Genomic DNA, 18191 nt, shown 5'->3' with positions numbered 1-18191 from the left:
AAAATATTACCAACTCTACTTTTCCAATGGATATCCCCCACCCAAGTACAAGTCCTAATATCACTTCTATCCAGGTCTGATGTTAATGTTAGGGGGGTCATAATTGATAAACTGTGGCGGGTGGTTATGAATTATCTATAATACTTTTAAGCTATTAAAACTTTTAAGCTATTCATGCTTTGAGCCCATCTATATTTTCAAGAAATAAGTAAATGTAATGATGAATGAATGCATGCACACAGCATTAATAATGTTCCAGCTTTGAACTTAACTTAAATGGTACTGAAGGGTTGTTGTACCGTAGTTAGGATAACTTACCCCCATCCTTTGGGTGTTCTCATCTCCTTGACATAGAGCTAGGGGGAAGTCTAAGTGCTGGTAATATCATCCCCTAACAAGCTTGCCCCAACAAGGTAGCCTGCCACCAACAAAGTTGCCCCAAACGAGCTCACCCTGTGTTGTAACAAAATTGACTTTTACAGAGATTGGTGCCACATTCTCGGCAACAAAAGGGCTGTCTATCATTCAAGAATTTTGAAAATTAGAGTTGGCCTTTGAGAAAGACTCTGCTAGAGCCATTAACAAGTTTATGCATAATTTGGAACAATACTCAATAGTCTGTCCAGGATTAATTGATTTTATTAGTAAATAAAAACAATCAAACATTGCAGCCAAATGGCTGAACTGTGTAGAAAGTACAATCAGAGTTTTATAAAAAATTTAAAAAATAAAAACAGTGAACAGTTAACTCAACAGAAGAAAATAAGTGAGCCTTTAGTTGCCAGTTTTAAAATGTCCGCTCATTGAATCTCTGCATTTAAGCTGCCTTCATCAATATGTAACCGTTGGTAATTGGTGGAGGATCTCATATCCCAGGCTGGGTGAGTTCAATACCACGCCCAGGCAGGATCAGCTCAACACTACCCAGGCAAGGTGAGCTTGTTTGGGGCGACATTGTTGGGAGTAACTTTGTTTGGGGCGACATAATTTGAGGTTGGGGTGAGCTTGCCAGAGGGCGAGATGACCAGCTTCCTGTTTGCCTTTGGGTGGCTGCATACAACTCGTCAGTGCAACAACCCGTACATTCATCAACTCGTATACACACCAACTCGTACACAAGAGTATTTCTCTAAAAGTTTACATGAATTATACAAATTGGATGATCTAGATACTTAATCTACATACTTTTATATTAAGGAGTCCCAGCTGGAAATTGATGACAAACACAAAACTCTATGGATACTCTGAAATCTCTGCACGTTTCATATTTCTGGTATCTCGTCAATTGCTTTAGCTGAAAACAAGTCAATGGAAAAAAGGAACGTTGCAGTTAAATACATTTGAATTTCCTTCCTTGAAATTAAAATGAAGTATTTCATAAAACAAAGAAATACTGCCGAAACAAACAACACTTTTATGCAAGGTTTCAAAAAGATATCTTTTGAGTATACAGTAGTAACACACATCGGTGCAGCCTGCATCGGTGTATATGAATAAAAACCCAAATAAATATTCTTTATCCCCGATGTGAATTTAACATCTATTAGATCAAATCTTATTACCATAAAGAAACCTTTCTATTAACAAAAACCCCATAGAAATAGGTGACCATTAGTCACAGTCACTTCAGACAACAACTAGAAAACTGTTATGCACTGCACTCAAACTTGAATCATTGTAATAAAGCTAAGAAGCTAATTTGAATCAATACTTACAGATTGAATGGATCCTTTACCGTCTATAGTTGCTTGCCATTTTGATGGTCCAATATCAGATGTGAATGTTATATGATAATATGAAGTAAACACCCCAGCATATTCATGCTCATATGCTGCTATGCTACTAATATCTCTCAGCACAATGTCCAGACATCTAGTTGATACATTCTTTTCAGTTGGATCTTCATGAAGTAAAGTTTGCTGTAGAAAACAATAAAACATTCCTAAATGCAACAAACAGACATTGTATGTTCCAATTGTCAAACTGTGCCTACTGCCATATTTTGTTTGGCTTCATGACCTTCACTAGGAACAGCACTTTTATAATCTTAAATAGTTAAAAGTTGGAAGTATGTTTTGATCAAACTGTCCAAATATTAATGACAATTATTTGAATTGTTCATTACAACAAACTACATATCTGGTACGGGAGTCATTGTTAGAAACACTGTCTTGCATGACGAGCAACCTTCAGAGTCAGATCCAAACCACAGGTAAAAATATCAGCATCACGCATACAAATATAAATATACATCACAACATTAATTAACCACTTAAAGCTGGTGCTCTGACAAATTTGTCCATGTTACACAATGAAGTGTCCGGGTGGAATAGTTTGACTGCCAGCAAGACATTGAGGGTGCTCTGAAGGTGTTTTGGTCGCAGTAAACCAAAGCCATATACCAGTTTGAAAGTTTGGCAGATAAACATGTCATCCGATGTGAGGTGGTTAAATCAAGGCCAGAGGCAAAACTATTATCATATTCCTACACCAGTACATGAATCACAAGCTGCAACATGAATTAACACTTCTAAGAAGTATGTCCTATAGAAGTTTGTCTAGACTTGTAATCATGACATAAATATTTACCTGAGAGTGTTTTGCATTTATCTCAGATACAGCTCTTCTTGTAAATGACCGAAGCTCTTCAGTCCATCTATCTGGAGGGAGGAGCTGCACAAATAATGAACCAAGGAAATGAAACAAAACAGTTTTAATTGATAATGAAGAACAGTTATAAATAAAGAGATATCTGCTGGTCAGTATAAACTATCAAACTAAATCACAAAAAGTTTACAGGAACAGACATAAAGACGAAATGAAACATGTAAAGTAAATATACAAATAGACAAATTAACTACACTCGCTCAAAACATGATATCATGACTAAATAGTAGATGAATGGGGTAACAGAAAACTTTAGTGTTTTATAAGTCTTGATAAGAAGTAACAAGGATTATATTGAGGCATTATACAATACATGAATAACAGAAGGAAATAACACTAATCATAGTTATAAGAACTTCTTTTGGAAGATGCAATAATGATGAAGATCAAAACAAGCTTGTGACAAGAATTCAATGCGCTACCTTTGGTCCTCCACAGACGCAACTCCAGTATGGCATCTTGGCACTGGAACATGTTCTTGACCTGTTGATGATAATACAACTTCAGTTTTAAATGTCATTCTATATTTCAAAAGCATGATAAATATCTGGCACCAAATGATTATTGAATTATAGGTTACTCATATTACATGAAGAGTTTTTGCATTCTGATTGGTCCAAATGTAATAGTGTGTTCTCCTTGGAGAGTATTTGCAATTCTGATTGGTCCAAATTTAATCATGTGTTAACGTTGGAGAGTATTTGCATTCTGACTGGCTCAAATGTGATCATGTGTTTCACTCTTCTTAAATCAATGTGGCGAGGTAACAGCAACTTAAGCAGGGTCATGGGCTTGCAATGAAGGAGCAAACCGAACAGGCCATTTAGAAACCTCGTCACCACCGTTATATTCATGTATTTATTTGTTATAAAAACTGAAACTAACCTTGGTATAACCTGGGTAAATAAGTTATAGGAATATGTAGACACATGTCCAGATACATTGTGTAATGCCGGGTAGTGCATAAGTGACTTCATTGTATGATGTATATCTTGATGAATCTGAAACAGATCAATGGTCAAAGAATAGAGATTGCACTAAATCATCCTCAAGCAACTACCAACGTTGGGGCAAGGAAATCCTGGCACTCTCATATCTCAAATACTATTAACACTGTTACAAAAGACTGTGCAAGCTTATCAAATATTTGAAATGACATTCATAAATACCTCAGACAGTTTCGCTATTCCTATTGGTGGAGAGCACGTCACGTGGGTGTGTATAAACCTATGTTTATGACCAGTAAAAAAGTGTTGAAACATGGGCGTGATATGCGAGCTTGCACAGTTTCTTCATTCCTATTTGTCGAGAGCAACGGCCGGGACAGTTGTGCCACATCACGCGATACGCGCAACGCGCACAGCATTCCCTTATAAGGAGTTGTTTACCCGGGGGCCTTACCATTTCATAGCTGGAAGGGTGTTGTGTTGAAAGAAATCTTTGAACAACTATAATTTTTGCATTTATCTTACTTTTCCACCAAAAGTGTCGATAATTTTTGATGAAAAAGGTTGAGGTATTTATGAATGGGTTTCGTCTTGGTAAAATTATCAAGAACCAGGCCTCGATGGGTTTTAACCACTAGTTGAAAACCTCTTCACCACACATTGATTCCCTTATTTTCAGATGTTAGTTTGATTGTGTAAATCTACATTTCTATAGTATTAGAACAACCGAACGGTTCCAAAAACCACAGGTATACTTTACCGTTATTATAACTCACCAAATATCTCTGACTGTTGATCAGTAATTTCCTCTCCCATTCAGGATGCTTTTCCATGACATGTCTTGGAGCGATGATACTTAAAAACGGTAAAAATATCTCAAGGTAACTCCCAGCATGATCAGAATAGTTACCATGGTAACGATCACCATGATCACCAAATAAGAACTGCAAATAAGAATAAGAAACTTGCACTGTTCAGTGTCAATAAAGCATGTCATGATAGGGATGTAACACAAACAATGAGGCTTGGCTTTCATTGGAGGCTTGTTTAATGCAATGTAATATTAATAGCACATTTTACAATAACATATCAATTCCTTAGTCATTTGGCCAATAACATTCCTGTAATCTTTCTCAGCTCCCTGGGCAGTATACAGACTGGGCTGCTGTGGTGCTACAGAGGATTTTTTCAAACACAATAACAAACTCGACCCTTTTTTTAAGGTACTTGTTTATAAAGAGAAACAAGTATAGTGATGTGTCTTGCTCAAGAACACAAGTGTCAGAAACGGGGTTTGATCCCAAACTCCGATGACTAAACCACCAGAACTTGAATTAGTCAGGGTGCAAAGCTCATATATGTGTGTATCCCCTAAAATTTGCAGGATGATGTACCACACACATGGACACTGACTCAAAAAATGGCACAACAAAGATTGTTGTTATGATGTCTAGTAAATACGATCAACATCATCTATCAGATTTCTAAAACTTACAACACATTGTACAGGTTAAGAATATTACAACACGTTGGTTTGAATATTTAGACCTGATACCTCATTGAAAGGTTCTCCTCAATGAGTTAAGACTTGATTTAATTGCTGAACTTACAATGACCAGGTTTGGTTGTGACTTCATCAGTTGTGTTAATAGATGTAGCAAGCTGTCATCAATCTGTGTTGCTGAGTCTGGTTCAGGCCTATAATCAACACAAAGCAAATAGTTTATTCTAAACCTTACTTTCTTCTAACATGGTAAAATATACCTGACGTGTTTTTAGGGTGTCTCAAAGCACTCACTATTATTTTTTACAAAGTTTGCGGAGCTATGTTTGAAATATAAGATGTGCAAGCTGCTGCCAACCATACCAGAAAAAACCACGGCGAAGCCCTTCTCTGAAAAACAAATGGTAAATTTACCATTTTTTCCAACTTTTCAAAGATGTGATTAAATATTGGGAACTCACCTATGTTTAGCATTCAGGTCAAAAGCTGCCCATTTGGCTGGATGGTCAGAATTCAAGAAGTCCTTGGTATAATTCATAATATGTTCATGAATGAATGTATCACCATTACATAGTCCGGCCAACACACCAGGACGAATCTAAGAATAATCACAACAACACTTGATATGGTGAGTAAATTGCATCAACCCTAAAGCAGAAGGTTGTGAACTTTTTCTGAAGTCACCATTTCAAAGCAGGACTGTAAGTTCCTTGTTATAACAGCAAGTATTTCCTCACAGGAAACAAATTGCAGTGTCTTACCTGCAAGGAAAGGCCCTGGAATACACCAAGTGATTCTATTTATAAACAAGTTGAATGTTAATTGACAAACCTCTTTATTTTCATGTTTCACCCATCCATCTTCCCAATGAGGCAATGATCCTGGTCTGTTGGTACAAGTCTGTAATAAAACAATCACAGATTGAGGTCTAGCTAATTGGACTGACATGGTGTCACAAAATTCATTGTAAAACATGTCACAACAATGAGCAAGGAAACAGGAAAAACTATGACAGAATTCTTTTAAATGTTGGAGAAATACTAATATTGACAGTGTACCATAATAAATATAAACCAAATTCAGCATGTTTTACAAAGAACCATTTGGGACACAAACACAAAAGATGTTATGAAGACATAAAATGTACCTTGAAGTGATTACATCGTCTCATATTATGATAAGATTGACTGATGTGAGCATCTGATGGATGAATGCACAATGTGGATGGTAGATTGATGAAATGATGAACCACAGTAAAGCAACCTAAGAAGAGAATGAATGAATGAATGAATATATGACAACACTAACTACACATGTGTATTGATGAATTTGTGAAAAAAAATTGCAGTTCAATCTTCCTCATCAAATTGTGTATGCAGTCACCCACCCCATTTTTCCTCACTGCCACCCCTACCCCCCCACCTTCCCTTGCCATTTGAACTTACAATTTATAAGTTTCAATGGGATACTTTCAATGTTTTTAAAACTATTTTTCAATTTAAATGCAGACAATGCATTTATTTTTACAGTAACGCCAGATTATCTTTGACAAGTAACAAATGGCAAACAGAGCAGTGAAAAGTCAGTGTTTGCTTTCAGATTGTTTAACATTATACTTAGTTTCAAGTATAATTTTGATAACAGTAAAGTCAGTTTGATGTTGGACATCGAATACATTGGACATTCACATAGGATTATACAGCGAGTGTCTACTTTTTGTTTCGATATTTGACATGGCACAGGACATTCACAGATTTTTAAAGAAATGTCCAATCTGTCCAATGAAAAGTAGACATTCACCTACCAATATTACGTGAATGTCCAATAAAAATAGCAAAGTAGACATTCGCTGTACAAACCTATGTGAATGTCCAATGTCCAATATCAAACTCACTTCACGGTCATGTTTATTGTGGAACAATCCAACTATTTTTCATGGTGACAAAGAAGTCCTCACAACTAGTAATAAGTCAGATGTCTGACTAAGATACAAGACAAAAGGAAGGTAAATGAGGATAAATTGCCAGCTAGACACTTTAACTGTGTGAAACAAAATTTTGGAATAAATGGAGTGATTTACCTTACATACAGTCCTAGTACCAAAGAGACCATTTCCTGTATCAACTCCATAGCTAGTTAAATAACCTAGAGAATTAGCATAGTCCCACATCCATTCATTTATTTTACGCGGGTATCTGAAAAAATAAAAATAAAAAACCACTCTTACTGTCTCATACATCAACTCAGCATAGAATACTACTTTGAATCTACAGCAAACATGGACACTGGTTACTTGAATGATGTATACTGCTGAGATGCTCCAACATTTGATATAGGAGTCCTTAATGGATAATTATAGGAAATTTTCAATACTATGCAGTGTCATTTCTTAAATACTTGCTTTGATTTGAGCATAAACAATTGACTGGAGCGGGACTTGGACCAATGACCTTTAGATTAACATACCGGCACTATACCAAATGAGGGATCCAGCTATATGTTGGCGGTCTCCCTATTAGTCAAAATTTTAAAGAATGATAACACTTTTAATCTAAGGTTGTGCTCCGTGGGCATGGGTTCAATCTGGCTGGCAGCCAAAGGGCACCCTTGCACGCATGCGACTCAAACACATTGTAGTCACGTCCTAACACAATTCATCTTCCTGTTAGGATGATTAGCCTCCCAAATTATTTTTGTTACTATAACAAGAATGGTGTTTTAAAAAACTTATAACAAACACAAATGCTCTGGTGACATTTATCTCATTCAGTCGAGACATTCCATTTATCTCAATTTCATCTTGTTCTTCTTGAAACTATGGTTTAAAAATATGGTACTATACCTGTGAAGTAATACACGCTTTTCTTCATCACTCTTTCTTAAATAGAGCCCTGCAAATAAAAAACATCAAATTTGTAAAAAATAATTACTTGACAAAATATTAAACTTGTAATAGAAAGTCATAACATTCTAGAAATTCATTTTCATTCATTTTTTTCGGCACATCAGATGATGGCACTCCAAACACTTTAGTCTTCCATTGCTTTACACAGCTCCTCCCATTGCAGGTCAGAGTCACGGCACATTAGAGATCATTCACACTATCTTTATAAAGATAATTTATCTTAACTTAAGATAAGAGTTTTGTTCAATGGACTTTTACACAACAATATGATTCTTCATTCAAAACAAGCTCATACTAAATTTCTCTTGCAGTGGATGGTAACTTACCTTTTTAGAAAATTATAGAAATGAAGTATCCCTATTTTGCGCATCACCACCGACAATAATCTAATTCAACTCTTTTAAATCAATAACTGTCTTTTTTGTTTACCTGCATACAATGGTGTCAGATTCATTGCAGTCACACCACCAACAGAATTTAATCGGTTAAAGAGAAATGCTTGATGAGTTGATTTAGTTCCAGTTCCTGAGTAATATAGATCCTTCAGGAGCTGGGCTGTCTTTGAAAGTCCACACGGACGATGAAAATGTGGTCGTGACATTGAATCAAGATTGATGGATAGTATGGACAAAGGTTGCCAATTGTCACTAGATGATTGCTGCAAAGAAAAATCAAATAAAGGTTGAATCTGAAAGGTTCCCACCAAGTACTTTAGGGTACATTTAAGGTATGTAACGAGGCCTACCAACTAGGTATACGTAATTGACTGACCCGTAATTAGGTCTACCTACAGCATTACGCCTCAGTTGAAATGTCTGTAATGAGATTTACCAACTAGATGCACCTAAATGCAATCTAAAATTTTACCCAAAGAGATTCATTATTATCTTTAAAGATTTAATCTTACCTAAGAAAATGAAGATTGTTTGGGACTTTCACACAACAATATGATTATTCATTCAAATCGAACTCAAATACAAATTTCCCTTGCCATGAATGGTAACTTACCTTTTTAGAATAAGTCTCTTTTTGCTCTTTTGTAGAGGTCACATTTGGAATAAATTGGGTTCTGTAGTTATGCTGATCAACAATGCTGCATTAACAAAGCACAATAAAACCAAACATTCATAAAGGAATAAATAATAATAAGATCGCACACAACTCTTGGGATCTAGATTAACATAGAATGAGGAATTAAAAACACAAGGTAGGGTGTTGTTAGGGCAAACTTTCAAGGGCAAGTCCAATTAAAACCAAAGGCACCACGACCAACAGAGCTCCAGCAGGTAATGGTAATCAGTGTGAATTCAACACGAAGATGGACCAAAATGACTAGCATCCCGATCACTGTTTGCTTAGCAAAGAAATTGTCCAGCAATATTTTCTGCTTTCAAAACAGCTTTATGAAATGGGGCCCAGGTCCAAGTAAAAACAAGGGCACCACAGTCAACTGATTTTCAGCAAGTAGTATTAATCAACGTGAATGCAACATGAACTTATCTTAGTCTACAGTCATCATCATCAACATCATCGTTCTCTTTGTGTCAATGTGCAAGGTCTGCTTTCAGCTCGCAAGTGTTCTTATACTCAGCCTCTTAGGCTCCTCTAATGCTCAGCTTTAATAGTCAAGTAATAATTTAATGTTGCATACCAGAATAGATAACTAACCAAAATAATAGCACCTGTCCCGGGTTTCCTGCTTATTTTAGCTTAGCAGAAAGTGAGTCTGCAAAATGTTCTGCTGAATCAGCTTAATCGATTCAGGCCCAGGCAGGTTGATTCACTATAAAACTTACTCTTTTCCAATCTTCATGGGACATACTACATCTGCATATTGAGTTTTGAAAGGTACAGTAGCAGGTCCTTTGTATGTGTTCCATTCACGGTCTGGTATGTACTTAGCGTTAGCAAGAAGTGTTTCACTCTCTTCTCTTGAAATAAAGTTGATTCGAAATTCACCTGGGCAATGCACCTGCAGTGTTCTGTGTGAAAACAACAAGGTTTAACAGACTTTTTAGACAATCAAACATAAAATGCAATATTGCATTACGTTATGTTCATTTGAAACAGATAATGTTTCACATGCTTTAAAAGCAATGTCCTTAAAAAGACAACAACTTTGACATGTAGAGAAAATCAAATTAGATTATTGTTTTACAATTTTCTAATGGCCCCAATCATTAAAACAAATTTGGTACCTTTATGAAATTTGTTCTTTCAATACAAAACATAATCGATTACCTACAGAAAGTTTCATTTTTGAGCCAACATGAGATTTTGTACTCTATTTTTATTCTCTGTATCTTCTTTGTTTTCATGCGCCTCGGAATAAGTTCAGTCTTAGATAGATGGCGCTTTTCAAGTTTTCAAAATTATTTTTAATTATTATTATTTTTTGCAACCTTCCTGTGAAACTGCCAAATTATATAATCTAATTTTGGAGTTAGTTTTTAGAACTTACTGACCTGTTAACCCTGTCATGTTGAACAAATGATGAGCTAAGACTGCACTCCCATGATACATTGCCACACATATCAGGTGGAATCACAGACGGCAGATGACAACTACTGTCACTTGGAACATCAATTCTGGAACTGAATAAACTGGACTCCAGATTCTGTAGTAATGAGAGTCGAGTTTCAGGCCGTGACAGTTGTTCCTTTATTATCTGAAGCTCGCTTAAGATTGATGGGTCATCTGCAAATGATAAAATACAAACAAAGATTGACAATGAGAACAGAAATATTACTAACTTTTTTCTTAATTGTTTACCTAATATGAGAAGTTGAAATTCCATTTAAATATTCTTTGTGTCCCTACTACACTTCCAATGAGCTCAGAACTAATAATATTCAAGGATAAAATTATCTGCAGTAGCGATGTGATCATCATGTACTCATGAGTGCATGGCTTGGAGTTTAGTCTGGTGGTGCAATTGGCATTATGTTAATTGGCATTTCAAGCCAACTGTGCGAACCAAAAACAAGTAAGAAGTAAACAAAGAATGCGCCGTACAATATTGCAGCTAGCACAAGTTGTTAAAAACGGGGCCATCTTCAAGGACTGCGCCCAACACTTTTTACAGCATGAAGTGTTACATCAATGCAAGAAAGTGTTTACAAGCAAGTTAGTTTAGGACATGTCTATTGGAGACGTCAATTTTAATTTTATTTTCACAAAATAATGTCATCAAGGTATAAAATAAAAAAAATATTAAACAAATCCCCTTCCTCAATACAGTAAGTTTACGAAAACTAGGCTGTAAATTTGTTTGAATCGATACAAGATATTTAATCCGAAACTGTGTCGCATTGCATCATGCATGCAACAGAGTTGTCCAACCGGGGCTTGGCCCAATTTCAAAGACCTGCTTTTAAAAGCATAATAAGTAGCTAAGCACAACCAAATTATGCTTACCAGCTAATTAAATACAATTTTCAATGTAAAAATATACTGTTATCCTTGAAATCAGAACTAGACAATTCAATGCACAGAACGTATACATTTAAGGTACAAAGGTTGATAATTTGTCCAGTAAACTTTTTTCTCTATTTTTTGTTATATATTATTTTATTCGGCATTCAAACAAACATTATAAACACAATCATAAAACACAGAGCAAGACAATAATCAAACAACACAAGAACAAACAATAGAGCCAGCAACACATGCCAGGAAAAAAATAGTTAACATAATAATTGTGGCCTGGGGCCTGTGTTTCCTATATGACTGGCTTATAAAAACTATAGAAAGAAGTTAAAAGTATACTATTTTATGTAAAACCGAAAAAGGGGAATAATTATTGTTAACAACATTGCACAAGGAAACATTGATAACAACAGAAACACCACGTGGGGGCGTACTGCTCTAAGGACATCAACCAATTGCAAAGGTGTAAACAATACATAAGAAACACAGAATAAGTAACCTAGCCCCACTTGTGTGGCCAAGGATAGCTGAATCCTTAGCTATCCTTGGCCACACAAGTGGGGCTAGAATAGAATAGAAGTAACCCAACAATACATGGAGCACACTGGGACACCAAACGATACAATAAAACAAATAAGCTGGTTTGGTCTTAAAGTTTCGAACTGTATACTCTGTTCGTCTTCAGGAGAATGATAATTTGTCCAGTCAGGAAAATAGCATTTTATTCAAAATTAAAAAGTTAACAAGATTTTAGGTTTTTTTTGTCTTCTCACCAGATTGATAAAGTATCCATTCACCGTAAAAAAAGTTTTCTACAGATGATGTGACAAGGCAAGGGTGAAAAATAAAAAGGAAAGGTGGAATAAAGTCACTGGTCACTACATTTGAGGGAAAGATTTCCATATCCTTCCTCCACTTTTGCATTTCATTTTTACCATAAGGAATATCACTTTTTTGTAAATAATAGTAAAGAATTGTTGTAACGCACACGTTTCCACCCCGCTGGATGGTGGTGGGTGTTCATATAAATAAGATACTAATTTATTTTTATAACAAATGAAAAAGTGGTGGCAGGATGAGGATACGAAAACTTGTGTAAATAAATAACTGAAGTTTGCCAACCTTTATTATCAAATTTAACAGTCGCTTGACTGATAACACTTGACAAAATCTTTCCATTCAGGGTTCCATTCCTGTCTCTAAATTCGCTTCCTCTGTTGTCCTTCACTCCAGCGTGGTGTTGCTTTATTCTTGGAAAATCTTCACGTCTGTCGTCTGCGTCCAGCCGGTCTAACTTTGACGCTGAATACACGTGTGCAGCATATTGAGGAACTCGCCACATCAAGTAAAGTTGTATGCCAAAATGAATGACAAAACAAAGACCGAAAACCAGCCATTTAGCTAATGTTTTTCGCTTCATAACTTGCACTTACATGCGAGTATACTCCGGATGATGTTTCTGCACTGTATAGGAAGATAAGTTTGTGGCGAAACCCTGGTTAAACCTCGACAAACTCCTTCACGTGAGAAGAGTTCTGCCAGTTTCTGCACATTATTTGGCCAATGTTTTGAAACAGCGCCCTCGATTGGTAACAAATGTTCAATGCCACAAAACTGGTCCCCTGTCATATCCGCAACAAGTAAGGCAGTTGATTTTACAGACCAGCGATTTCATTAGATACAATGATTTCATTGGATAACCGTCGGTGACGTAAGCTTTCATATCTGTGTCTTGATTGGTCTAATATAATGTTGCAAAATTTTCGGTCTGTCGTCTGCTCTGCACACAGCTGGCTATGGCGTGTCAAACGTTGCATTATTCGATAATGTACAATATATGTGCGATGTTTCTCATATATATGCGATAATTGTCACATATGTGCGATATTCATTTGATGTATGCAATAAATGTAATATATATGCAATAAATGTAATATATATGCAATAAATGTAATATATATGCAATAAATTGTAATATATGTGCGATAAATTGTAATATATGTGCGATAAATTGTAATATATGTGCGATAAATTGTAATATATGTGCGATAAATTGTAATATATGTGCGATAAATTGTAATATATGTGCGATAAATTGTAATATATGTGCGATAAATTGTAATATACGTGCGATAAATTGTAATATATGTGCAATAATTTGTAATATATGTGCGATAATTTGCAATATATATGCGATAATTTTTAATATATGTTTGATAATTTTGTAGTATATTGTATGCGATCATTTGTATGCAATGTTTTGTGACGGTATACATATGCGATAATTTAATATACATGTGCGATGTTCGTTCTTATATATGTGCGAAAACGGAATTGTGGGATATAGTATGGCTTCCTGTCCACTTGATCCCCGTATCCGTAATGTTTTAGATCGGGCCAGACTATACTCTGGACGGTATAGTATGGTTCCTATGGTTCAATGAGATTGGCGTAGGGTTTATAGTGATGGTCAGGGTACGAGACTCGAGCAGCGTATTTCCGAAATAGCCAGCCAGCCGCGTATTCGGATAATAGAACACATACAGTACAGGGAGGTGACAAAATGTTGCATTTTGCTCAAATCTGAAGGTGAAGATCTGTTTTACTCGAACGAATTCTGCAATATTAGCATAATTTAGAATTTTTAATTGATAATATGTCAATTTCATAGCATCACATGATTAACAAATAATTTATAAAAAGTGAAAAACATTAACAAAACGTCAAAAAATGACCCGCAAACAAAAAGGCAAAAATTTTTATTTTGTATTTTTTGCATTTTTTAATATGTCAAAAAAACATCACTGTGAAATACAAAACCATAACTTGAAAAGAATTTATACCCTTCGTTAAAACAAAACATTTAATTTGTAATCCAGAACTTTCAAGACTAATATAGTGGGCGTAACAAATTAGTGGTTAATTAACCACAGTTATTCTGACGCCATTGTCAATGTACATTCCGCCCAATTACATAGACGGTGGACTTAAACACAATTTGAAAAGAATTTGAACCCTTCGTTAAGACAAAAAGTTGCTTTCTTGTTCCAGAATCTTGAAGGAAGATAGACTGGACGTATCAAATTTTGAGCTGGCTAAATTGGTCAACTATTATTGATTCTGCAATAAAAAGAAAATGTTTGTCTTATCAATTACTAAATAAATTGTTTTATTGTTCGTAAGCATATATTTTTATGTTTGAAAGAAAAACACTTCTATTTCCAGGTGACTTTAAATTGTAGAACAGTTAAAGTTAGTAAATTACCGAGCTATATCTGAAACACTCATGATTGATTATTTTTGATTGTTGTCAATAAAATTTAAAAGTTCTTGTGCTATAAAAATTCAACTGTGTCTTGTTTGCAAAATCATTTTTCAATTTTTTGGAATCTTAGTCACCACAAGGTGGTGACACCCTTCGATAAGACAAACATTTTCTTTAAACATTTTCTTTAAACATTTTCTTTTTATTGCAGAATCAATAATAGTTGACCAATTTAGCCAGCTCAAAATTTGATACGTCCAGTCTATCTTCCTTCAAGATTCTGGAACAAGAAAGCAACTTTTTGTCTTAACGAAGGGTTCAAATTCTTTTCAAATTGTGTTTAAGTCCACCGTCTATGTAATTGGGCGGAATGTACATTGACAATGGCGTCAGAATAACTGTGGTTAATTAACCACTAGATAGTGAACCAAATTTACCCAGCCCCAAAATTTGATACGCCCACTAAATTAGTCTTGAAAGTTCTGGATTACAAATTAAATGTTTTGTTTTAACGAAGGGTATAAATTCTTTTCAAGTTATGGTTTTGTATTTCACAGTGATGTTTTTTTGACATATTAAAAAATGCAAAAAATACGAAATAAAAATTTTTGCCTTTTTGTTTGCGGGTCATCTTTTGACGTTTTGTTAATGTTTTTCACTTTTTATAAATTATTTGTTAATCATGTGATGCTATGAAATTGACATATTATCAATTAAAAATTCTAAATTATGCTAATATTGCAGAATTCGTTCGAGTAAAACAGATCTTCACCTTCAGATTTGAGCAAAATGCAACATTTTGTCACCTCCCTGTACTGTATGTGTTCTATTATCCGAATACGCGGCTGGCTGGCTATTTCGGAAATACGCTGCTCGAGTCTCGTACCCTGACCATCACTATAAACCCTACGCCAATCTCATTGAACCATAGGAACCATACTATACCGTCCAGAGTATAGTCTGGCCCGATCTAAAACATTACGGATACGGGGACCAAGTGGACAGGAAGCCATACTATATCCCACAATTCCGTTTTCGCACATATATAAGAACGAACATCGCACATGTATATTAAATTATCGCATATGTATACCGTCACAAAACATCGCATACAAATGATCGCATACAATATACTACAAAATTATCAAACATATATTAAAAATTATCGCATATATATTGCAAATTATCGCACATATATTGCAAATTATTGCACATATATTACAATTTATCGCACGTATATTACAATTTATCGCACATATATTACAATTTATCGCACATATATTACAATTTATCGCACATATATTACAATTTATCGCACATATATTACAATTTATCGCACATATATTACAATTTATCGCACATATATTACAAATTATCGCACATATATTACAATTTATCGCACATATATTACAATTTATTGCATATATATTACATTTATTGCATATATATTACATTTATTGCATATATATTACATTTATTGCATACATCAAATGAATATCGCACATATGTGACAATTATCGCATATATATGAGAAACATCGCACATATATTGTACATTATCGAATAATGCAACGTTTGACACGCCATAGCTGGCTGCATACAATTTTACAATACAAGGCTCAATTTAACAAACAATGTCGGTTACATTATTATTATCATCCATACACTGCATTATTGTCTCAAATGAAGTGAACCAGATACATTTTGTACATCAAAGGTCACCAACATTACTAGTTTTTCCCCCTGGCCTGGCTTTATAACACTGTTTTTTTTTACTGGAGTCTGGACTTGAGCATTAAAACTTCATGACATTTTATTCTAATGGCTGGGTACTTTTTCTTCTTTAATCTTTGATTTTTTTTCGTCTGTTATTAACATTATACATTTTTTGTAGTAGGCCTAGTGAAAAAAGAAAAATGAATTTCGATGTTCAGTTATTTTTAGGGTTGACCAACCCACAAACTGACAAAGCTCTTGGATGTAAATACGCCATTGTAGCTGGTTGAGACTTGTGTCTAAGTTTGGTAATAACAACAAAATGTATCAAGGAATACATACTGCCATACTTAGCCCAGGTTAAATGATCAAGTTGATTGATATTTCACACGACTGTACCGACCAGGTTGAATAAAGGGCATTTTCAATACGTCGTTCTTACGACTCGTATTTTGAAATGGTTTATGAGGTACGTCTCAGCATGGTCACAGCTACGTTTCAAAGAGTTTTGTAAAATCGCCCCCCTGTGTGTGTTGTTTGTTGAATTTTATTTTGAGCGGTCTAGCAAAATAGCGTCTTCAGCGGGTAAATGTTTAGAGTGGTCCGTCTTTAATTTATGCTTTTATTATCCGCAGACAAGCGGAACAAAGTTAAGTAAGCGTATGCCTCAAAAATGAACCAGATATTTTGCATCAACCATGTCAACCATGTCACCATGCCCACCGTAGTTAGTGGGTTTTCCTGGCTTAGATTTAAAATAAAAAGGAATGAAATTTGGTGAACCAACATATACAATCTTTTAATTTAAAATTAAGATAATTAAGTTAAAATGATAATCTAAACTTTTGAATTTGCAAAAACAATATTAATTTTTACTCTACTGTACTTATTAATCATTTTTAATAATAATAACTTAGACTTTGTCAATGACATTGTGATTGTCAATGTCAGCCTCTTCTTCTCGAAAACTACCTGGCCTGACTGACCCCAGCTTACAAATGTTATTAATATTATTAAGAGTACAACGAAACTACTTTGCAATACTTACGAAAATTCCTTGAGTCAAACAACACATTTCTGAAGTCTGTCGTCGTCTAAAAACAAAAAACAGAAATTTTTAAATCCCCCGCCAATTGGAGTCTGGTGGTGGTTGGTCAGGCGGCCGGCGGTGTAGCCGGTAGGATTCTAGCGGTGCACTATGTGAGAGTGTGTGTGGTGTGTGCATGGGATGATAATGCACGGACGTATCTTCATTTGCCAAAAGTTAACGGTCCCTGGAAATAGCGCCACCAACGGTAAATTTAGTCTAGTTTAGTTAACGGTCCCAATAAATAGCGCCCTCTTGCCGAACAATGATTTTATTGGCTACCCCACGTGCAGAGTGACCTAAGCGTTCCATATCTGTGTGCTGATTGGTGTGACAAACATCACCTCGGACCAATCAAAACACAGAAAGCTAACTTTCGGTCGCCTTACATCATGCAGCGCATTACTGCACACAGTGCATTGTGTGTTGTATTGTATGCATAATGCACAATGATGTACTGGCGTGGTTGAAAAGGATATGACATTCAAAATAATTTTTCTTCTTTGAATGATTTTCTTTTTGTCCAAAACAAACAGTGAAAATTTGCTAGTATAATCTTAAAGCCCATTCAATTCATGTTCTTGTGACAGCCCTGCCCTTCTTTTTCCCAAGGGCAAAATAAACAGCTACCAAAACACATGGTACCGTACATACTAGGGTTTTAGGGTTACA

General features: G+C 35.2%; 1 protein-coding gene across 2 annotated transcripts; it reads right to left on the bottom strand.

The window, feature by feature from the left end:
• Positions 1–81: 81 nt before the first annotated feature.
• LOC139935656 (uncharacterized) lies at positions 82–17587 on the bottom strand. Of its 2 annotated transcripts, XM_071930157.1 has the most exons (18): positions 17481–17587; positions 12575–12916; positions 10489–10720; positions 9820–10005; positions 9032–9116; positions 8453–8681; positions 7961–8009; positions 7199–7313; positions 5950–6018; positions 5580–5716; positions 5225–5312; positions 4391–4558; positions 3553–3668; positions 3090–3150; positions 2590–2673; positions 1716–1919; positions 1186–1294; positions 82–453 (listed from the first exon to the last, which is right to left on the bottom strand). In XM_071930157.1, exons 2-17 carry the CDS (start codon positions 12870–12872, stop codon positions 1193–1195), a joined length of 2223 nt encoding a protein of 740 aa, XP_071786258.1. In that variant the 5' UTR covers positions 12873–12916; positions 17481–17587; the 3' UTR covers positions 82–453; positions 1186–1192. The 2 variants fall into 2 exon arrangements, with proteins under 2 accessions (XP_071786258.1, XP_071786257.1); XM_071930156.1 differs by having other exon boundaries at positions 82–1294.
• Between the last annotated feature and the right edge of the window lie 604 nt (positions 17588–18191).

The sequence above is a fragment of the Asterias amurensis genome, chromosome 4 (assembly GCF_032118995.1).
Source record: "Asterias amurensis chromosome 4, ASM3211899v1".
In the NCBI taxonomy this organism is placed as follows: domain Eukaryota; kingdom Metazoa; phylum Echinodermata; class Asteroidea; order Forcipulatida; family Asteriidae; genus Asterias; species Asterias amurensis.
This window is presented reverse-complemented; position numbering and strand designations above follow the sequence as displayed.

Excerpts from the sequence above, each read along its gene's own strand:
- LOC139935656 (XM_071930156.1), bottom strand. The coding sequence starts at position 12,872 with ATGAAGCGAAAAACATTAGCTAAATGGCTGGTTTTCGGTCTTTGTTTT. Across the intron at positions 10,006-10,488 it reads CAACATGACAGGGTTAACAG|AACACTGCAGGTGCATTGCC; the intron begins GTCAGTAAGTTC and ends GTTTTCACACAG. Across the intron at positions 3,151-3,552 it reads TTTACCCAGGTTATACCAAG|GTCAAGAACATGTTCCAGTG; the intron begins GTTAGTTTCAGT and ends TATCATCAACAG.